This window comes from Martes martes (assembly GCF_963455335.1).
Source record: "Martes martes genome assembly, chromosome: 12".
NCBI lineage: Eukaryota > Metazoa > Chordata > Mammalia > Carnivora > Mustelidae > Martes > Martes martes.
In genome coordinates this window covers 60,726,032-60,734,684 of record NC_137900.1, presented here as the reverse complement: position 1 = coordinate 60,734,684, position 8,653 = coordinate 60,726,032, and the positions used below count along the sequence as shown (strand labels likewise).

The window sequence follows — 8,653 nt, the reverse complement described above, 5'->3', positions numbered from 1 at the left end:
CCCTGTCTGTGATGCCCAGTCTGTGGCTAGTTCTGTTCTCCTCACTTTCTTTCTACGCCTTATTCATAGGGATACCTCCCAAGACCCCCAGTGGATGCCTCAAACCACAGATAGTACTGAACTCTATGTATCCCATTTCTTCCTATATACATATACCTATGATACAGTTTAATTTACAAATCTGACACAGTGAGAGGTTAAGAATAACTAATAATAACATACAATAATTACAACAACAGCCCATAATAAAGTTATATGAATATGGTCTCTCTCTCACAGTATCTTATTATACTGGACTCCCTTTCTTCCTGTGACAATGCAAGATGATAAAATGGCCACATGATGAGCCACAGTGAGGTAAGTGACCTAGACATTAGGTGCAACATAAGGCTACTCTTGACCTTGTGACCACAGGTCAGAAACACTATCTTCTGCTCCAAACCATAGTTAGAGGTGGTGGCAGGGCAGGAACTGAAGCTTTGGAAAGCAAACTGTGAGTGAGGGACATTATCTTATCGAGAATGGTTTTCCCTGAATACAAATTTCCATGCAATGTATTAGAAAATTTGATAATCTCGGGGCACCTGGGTGTCTCCTGTGGTTAAGCTTCCTGCTATTGATATTAGCTTAGCTCATGATCTCATGGTTGTGTGACTGAGCCTGCTTCGGGTTCTGAGCTCAGTAAGGGGTGTGCTTGAAACCCACCTGCCCTTTATTCCCCAACCTGCTCCCACAACAGCTCTCTCTCTCAAAATAATTAAAAAGTTTCAAAAAAAAAAAAGAAAATCTGGTAACATTGAAGAGGTACAAAGAGGAATCCCTATTGATTTTGCTATATCTTCTTTTCAGTCACTTTTTTTTTTTACAATTTTTAAAAAGATTTTATTTATTTATTTGACACAGATCACAAGCAGGCAGAGAGAGAAGGGGAAGCAGGCTCCCTGCTGAGCAAAGAGCCTCATGCTGGGCTCGATCCCAGGACATCCCAGGACCCTGGGATCATGACCTGAGCTGAAGGCAGAGGCTTTAACCCACTGAGCCACCCAGGCACCCCTTTTTTTAGTCACTCTTAATCAAATATATTGCTTACCTGATTGAGATCAAACCAGTGTGTACAATTTTGTATTCTCTCATTTATTACTGAAGTGTAATGATGCCACTGTGCAAAAATTATAAATATAACTTTAATGTCTAAAATTCCATTAGATGAAGTGCACCGTTAGTATTTATTGGTAGACAGTTATTTTGTTTCCTGTATTCATTCGTAATATGGCTGTGATGAATGTCTTTATTGAGAGACACTGGCCCTCCATTCTCATTGTTCCTTTAGAATTTTTTCCCAGAGGTGGAATTGCTTAGTTATATAGGTTTTTAAATTTTCTGTTCTTCTGTGCAAACTGTTCTCCAGAAAGGCTGTTTAATAACGCATGGAGTTCTGGACAACATTGTGTTCCCTTTTTTTCTTTTCCTTTTTAATATTTCATTTACTGATTTGCGAGAGAGAGAAAGCATGAGTGGTGGGGAGGGGAAGTGGGAGAGGGAGATAAGCTGATACCCCACCATGCAGGGAACCCAATGTGGGACTCGATCCCGAGATCATGACCTGAACTGAACGTAGCTGCTTATCCAACTGTGTCACCCAGGAGCCTCTGTTCCCTTTCTTTTCTTAGATGCCTGATGGCTCCAGAGATGAGTAGTGACCAGACCCAGGTGTCACACCTGTAGGATGCAGCCACAAAGGTAAGAGCTTCCCTTCCTTTCCTACTCTCACAGGCTGACTCCAGTCCACTTGGGGCTATGCGTGTCACAGCTCTCTGTTTCCCTCCATCCTGAGTCTCCTCCAAAGCCTGACATGGCACTATTTCCTGCTGGCCATATCTTGATGGGAAAACAAGCATTCAGATCACCTCTTCACTAACACAGTCATACACACACACACACACACACACACACACACACACACACACACACTAAGCCAAAGGAAGTGGCTGTCACCTTCACCCAAGACTGCTCCCTGCCTGGTGAGGACAGCGCTGGGCACTCCATGACAGAACTGGGATGCCCTGGGAGCGTTTTTTTGTGATGCACACAGGAAAATCGAGGCCTGGAACTTGCTCAAGTTACATGGAATAGCTATGTCCCAGGCAGGGACAGGTCCCACAGCTCTGAGTTCAGTGTTCAAGATCCTCCTAGCGATTCCGTTCATTTCAATTGAACTACCTTTCGTTCAGCAACTTTGACATGACAGGCACTAAGGACTTCCGGGGCTGAAGCTCTCACCTGGGTCAAATCCTGTGCATCACTCATGCCCACAGCACACTGCTCATGGGAAGAAGCTTCTGTGTGCACAGCTCTGGCTCATGGGAGTGGACAGGATGGCTTCTCTAACAGAAGCCACTCTCCTTGGCCTCTCCAGCCACAGCATATCTTTGTCACTATTGAATCCTACTTGTGGCATGGACTGCAGTGTTTCCTTTGCCTTTTCTGGGAAAAGGAAGGGGCTGGAAGAGCCACTGGGAGGCATAGGAGATAAGTTGGGGCAGAGGTTCATGGCGGAACACCCAGAGTGGGCCTGCATGAGCAGACAGGAGCACCCTCACGTGCTGAATTGAGGGATGGGGGAAGGACCCTAAGCCTGCACAGAAAATACCATGAAACTCACGGTTGCATCATGAGGGAAACCTCTCCTGGCTCAGAGCAAAGCTCCTCTGCAGGGCACAACTTGTACCTCCTTATTCTCCCGGAAACATTTCGTGTTGTCTGGAGACACGTTTGGTGGTCACAGCTCAAGGAGCAGGTGCTATTGGCAGCAGGTGGGCAGAGGTCAGAGATGGTCCTAAACATCCTATGATGCACAGAACAGCCCCGCACAACAAAAAATTCTCCAGCCCCAAGTGTCACTAGTGCCGAGGCTGACAAAGTCTGGGGTCAGTGCAGGGCAGGAGTCACTTGGCCTAATGGAGTATCTCACATAAACTCCAACCATGCCTGAGGCAAGAGCACACTGGGCTATGAGACAGAGCAGAGAGCACACAGAGCTGGTACTGCAGAGACAGACTCTCTCCAACATCTGTGCAAGACAGTGTGGCAGCTATTTGGTGGGAAGAACCCAGATGTGGGGCCTGTGATCCAACCCCGGCTCTCGTGGTCAATCTTAAGAACCAAATCTTTGGCTCCTCTGAGTTTTGCGTACTTTACCTTTGACACCTGAATGATAATGTCTCGAATAGATGTTCATTGATATTAATTAATATAATATTATTAATTATTAATTATCTAATTAATTAATAGATTACTGATTTAATTTAATATTGGTTTAATTATTAATTAATTGATATTAATATTAACCACTCGTCATCTACCCTCTGCCCATGCTTACACACACATACACGACACACACACATACACACGTGTACTTACCACTGCAATTAAGAAAAACCTATAGAAATATTACAAATGAGAATTCTGAATACAGAGTCTGGCAATTGTAGCTGAGAGTCTGTAAATCCTCTACCCAAAGGCATGTAAATCTTCCCATAAGCTAGCTGCTTGCAGGGAACCCAAGAATGGAGGCAGAGCCAGAATATTACACAAGAATACAGTATAAACATAAAAGGGAAAAAGAAAAAAACATTCCTTAGTCATTCCTGACTAAGAATGTCACCAATATTCTAATGCCCTGGGATTAGATGTATTAGATGTTAATGCCATACATCCTGCTGTCTGATAACTTACAATCTGCCTGGTTATTAAGAACTGAGTTAACGGGTCAGTAAGCTGCATGGCTGTCATCCCATAGTGTGGGTTCACTCACTTCAATTACTCCTTCAGTGGCCTTCATAAATTCTCGTGAGGGAACCTCCCCCACATATTGCTTTTAATATGTATTAGAATAGGCAGATCCCAATTCTGACAATAGGCAAGTCTGTTGCTGAGGGTGGGCAGACTAAGGAAGAATCCCTCTTATGGTTGAACTTGTACCTAGGCTTTATTCTGTCTCCATGGGGATTAGCACTTTTAAAAAGGTTCTTCCAAATGTAATCAATGTTTAATGAGGCTTGAAATTTTGGTAGTTGTAAGAATAGGATCAGCTTGGGGATTCTCCTCTCTATGAATCTAGGAAAGCCCAGATTAAATGAAATTTCTATTCATTTACATCAAATAGAAATAATTTTCAGCATTTTCCCATGCTCATCAAAAGAAGAGGAAAAGCCCTCCTTGACTGGGGATTAGCTCTGCTGGGCTCAGGTCCTGTCTCTATCACCACCTTGCTCAGAAGACTTGGACAGGTCACTTCTCCTCTCTGGGCCTCAGTGCAGTATTTATAAGCCCTCTTCCAGCCCTGACCGTTCCCCATCTAAGATCTAACCACACTCCTACCCACTGTCTCTTTCAGTCATTTATCTCTTATGCACATATGTTGTCCTGTTCTGTAGCACAGAGTGATGGTGTACCAGTGCTGCATTTGTCCTTGGGTGATGACAGAAGGGATAGCACATGGAAAAAGCCAACTGGTCCTCCCCTGTGGCAGGGTTCATAATCCTGGGGCTCTCAGACTACCCAAAGCTGGAGAAAATATTCTTTGTGCTCATCCTCCTGATGTACCTGGTCATCCTGCTGGGAAACGGGGTCCTCATCCTGTTGACTGTCCTTGACTCCCGCCTGCACACACCCATGTACTTTTTCCTGGGGAACCTCTCCTTCCTGGACATCTGCTACACAACCTCTGCAGTCCCCCTCATTCTTGACAGCTTCCTGACCCCCAGGAAAACCATCTCCTTCTCAGCCTGTGCCGTGCAGATGTTCCTTTCCTTTGCCATGGGAGCCACAGAGTGTGTGCTTCTGGGCATGATGGCATTTGATCGCTACGTGGCCATCTGTAACCCCCTTAGGTATCCTGTGGTCATGAGCAAGGCTACCTATGTCCCCATGGCTGTCAGCTCCTGGGCTATTGGTTGTACGGCTTCTGTGGTACACACATCTTTGACAATTCAGCTGCCTTTCTGTGGGAACAACGTTGTCAACCACCTTGCCTGTGAGCTACTGGCTGTCCTAAAGTTGGCCTGTACTGACATCTCCATCAATGTGATCATCATGGGGGTGGCCAATGTGATCTTCCTGGGGGTCCCAGTTCTCTTCATTTTTGTCTCTTATGTGTTCATCATTGTTACCATCCTGAGGATCCCCTCAGCTGAGGGGAGGAGAAAGGCCTTCTCCACCTGTTCTGCCCACTTCACAGTGGTGGTCATCTTCTATGGGACCTTATTTTTCATGTATACAAAGCCCAAATCTAAGGATACCTTAGGAAATGACAAAGAAGACCTTTCAGACAAGCTCATCCCCCTCTTCTACGGGGTGGTGACCCCCATGCTCAACCCCATCATCTATAGCCTCAGGAACAAGGACGTGAAGTCTGCTGTGAAGAACCTGGTGACTCAGAAATGTTTCACCCAGTGATGGAGGGCTCCTCTGTGTTCCCACTCTATGGGATAAAGGACTTCTGATCATTATAGCTGCCATCTGAAAGACAAGTCATGTAATCCAGAATCCTCTCTTGCCCTTCAGTCCATTTTCAAAGAATGTTTAACTTTTTGGAGTGTGTCTTCTGAGTTTTAGCCATAGAGCTGAGAGTTTTAACAGATGTCACACAATGGATCTCTAATTGAATACACAAGGACATTCTGAACACATGATAAAACCAAGGAGAGAGGAACTATCAGAGTGAGCTTGGTTAAAGGCCTGCACTGTGTCTGAGCTACCCAGTGAGTCAGTGCACAGAGGAGAGAGGGCACTCCCAGCACTGTTGCCATCCCTCCTGGATTCCCCAGGAGAGTCACAGGAACAAGGAGAAAGTGGGAATTTTCATTCTGGACTGTTTTTGAAATAGAGTCACTTTGTCTGAAGTATAAGAAGAGACAAAGACAAGTTCTCCACCTAGAGAGCTTTTGGGTGGGAACAAGTTATTCTGAAACACTCCATTTCTTCTTAGCTATGAGAAAATTGAGGCTATTTTTTCTCAATGCACTTCACATTATGAAACACTGCTAGGAAGTTAACGGCAAGAAGGGGTATAGAGTTTGAATTTGATGCTCATCACTTACAACAATTCCCACTAGAAAAGCTAGTATTTGGTTGGAGGGTAACCCACATTCTAGAAAAAAGAAAGATGATAGAGATATAGACAGAGAGATAGACAGAGGCTAAATATATTTGAAGACTTTGGGGGCTAATATTTGACATGTTTCTTTGTTTCAGGACTTCACAAAGTCTTTAATATGCTACAGTATATATTGAATATCCAAGAGATGTAAACTCGGTAATATTTCCTGAGCCTCCATAGCTCAGCAGGATAAAAACAAGGAAGCTTTTTCTTACCTATGCGCTTCAGTTGGTTGCCTAAACTTTTTCAGTCTATTTTGTCATATTTTAACATCTAACCACTTGATTTCACAGGAATTACTTATTATAAACAAGTGCTTTGTAAATGGTAAGCACAATGGAACTATTAGATACCAGTATTGGTCGTATCATAAATGCTGCCCAGTGCTGTGTGCCATATGGAACAGAGTAAGACACCCTTCCTATATAGAGTAGTAGACACACAAGGTAAATGAGAGATTCAGAGATGTTAGCAGATGAATAGAAGCAAGTTTTTATGGCAAGTTCTATGAAGTTCTTTGAATATGGCAGACTTTTTTCTAAAAAGAATTTAGAAAGTGAGTCCAATTTTGAGACTAGATCTTGGAAGTTGGAAGGTTTTGCTTCAAGTGATATTTACATTTTCATACATATTAAGAATGCATTGCCTAAGGGAGTGCCTGGGTGGTTCCATCGGTTAAGCAGCTACCTTCAGCTCAGGTCAGGGTCCCAGGGTCCTGGGATAGAGCATGTGTTGGGCTCCCTGCTCAGGTGAGCCTGCTTCTCCCTGTACCTCTGCCTGCTGCTCCCCTTGCTGTTATCTCTCTCTCTCTCCAATAAATTAATAAAATCTTAAAACAAGAAAGAATGAATTGCCTAAGGATGCCTATTTGGTTAATAAAATTTCACATCCTTGTGTTAGTCCTATTCCTAACTTCTACTTTGTACCAGTAGGGAAACAATCTTGCTATTGCAAATACACAATTGGAATCTAGCGGCCATTTAAGCAAACTTCTGACACTTAGTGAAGCCTTGCAATATCATTGTTAGAAGAGGATTCAGGAGGTTTTCTTGTTCAACCCTATGCACAGGATGCATGCTATTCCTCTCCAATGTCCCTGACCCTAGGCAGTGCACATTTGCTTGGACATCTCCAGTGACAGACAATTCAATACATCAGATTCTAGATTTTTCACTTAGTCCTAGCAAATTCTTCCTCGAATTATGCTTAACTCTACCTTCCAATAGTGTCTACCTTCACTCCTAAATCAGCTTAGTGCCTCACCAGAAGATGCTCCAAATCTCCTCCTTCTGGTATATGAAGATAGTTCTGGTCCCTGAGTCCCTTCTGGCCAACAGACCCAGTATTTCCTCCTATGCCAAATGTTCTTTGTGCTCATTCTCTCGATGTATGTAGTGATCCTGCTGGGCAATGGGGTCATCATCATGGTGACTGTGCCTACCACCTACTAGCACATGCTTATGTACTTCTTCCTGGAGAAACCCTCAATCCTAGACATCTGCAATACAACCTTCTCAATCCTGCAGGTTCTTGACATCTTCCTAAGACCCAGGAAAACCATCTCCTTTTCAGCCTGTGAAAAGCAGATGCTTCTCTCTTTGCCATGGGAGGCAGAGTATGTGCTTCTGGGCATGATGGCATTTGGTTGCTATGTGGCCATCTGTATTCCCCTTAGATACCCTGTGGTCATGAGCAAGGCTGCCCTTGTGCCCATGGCTCCTGGGCAGTTGGAAGCATGACTGCCATGATGCAAATATCCTTAGTGATGCGACTACCCTTCTGTGGGGACAATGCCATCAACCACTTTATCTGTGAGATTTGGCTATTCTGAGGTTGGCCTGACATCTCCATCAAAGCAATCAGTATGGCAGTGGCCAGTGTGATCTTTCTGGGCCTTCCAGTTCTATTCATTTCTGTCTCCTATGTGTTTATCATTGCTACCATCCTGAGGATCCCATCAACTGAGGGGAGGAAAAAGATCATCTCAACCTGTTCTGCCCACTTCACAGTCGTGGTCATCTTCTATGGGACCATCCCCTTCATGTATGGGAAGCCCAAATCCAAGGACCCCCTAGGAGCAGACAAGCAGGAATTTCACACAAGCTCACCTCCCTCTTCTATGGGGTGGTGACCCCTATGCTCAACCCCATCATATACAGCCTCAGGAACAAGGACGTGAAGTCCTCTGTGAAGAACCTGGTCCTCTGCAAACATGTCATCCAGTGATAGTGGGGGGGTCCTGATAGATCTTTATTGTCTAGTTTCTCTCAGGAGGGTCTCTGAGGATAAGATAAAGGGCCACTTTCATCAAAGGTGCATAGGCAAATCTGATTACACAGAAGGCTTTAAGTGAACAGGAAACATTTAATGGAATATTTCTGCCCTGTTCTAGAAGCACTTGGACAAAAGTATATACTATTGGTCAAGCCTTGGAGTTGTCTATCTCTCAGGTGCATACTGAACTACTTGATGTCCAGGAAAGATAACACTTCG

General features: G+C 44.2%; 1 protein-coding gene and 1 pseudogene across 2 annotated transcripts; both read left to right on the top strand.

The window, feature by feature from the left end:
* Positions 1 to 4,497: 4,497 nt before the first annotated feature.
* LOC308353457 (olfactory receptor 2S2-like) lies at positions 4,498 to 5,457 on the top strand (the record flags this gene model as incomplete). The annotated part of the gene is made up of 1 exon (XM_080820297.1): positions 4,498 to 5,457. The coding sequence occupies one exon, from the start codon at positions 4,498 to 4,500 to the stop codon at positions 5,455 to 5,457; it is 960 nt and encodes a 319-aa protein (XP_080676423.1).
* A 2,064-nt stretch (positions 5,458 to 7,521) lies between these two features.
* Positions 7,522 to 8,386, top strand: LOC308353376 (olfactory receptor 13C7-like; annotated as a pseudogene). The gene has a single exon. The product of its transcript is annotated as an olfactory receptor 13C7-like (transcript).
* Positions 8,387 to 8,653: the final 267 nt, after the last annotated feature.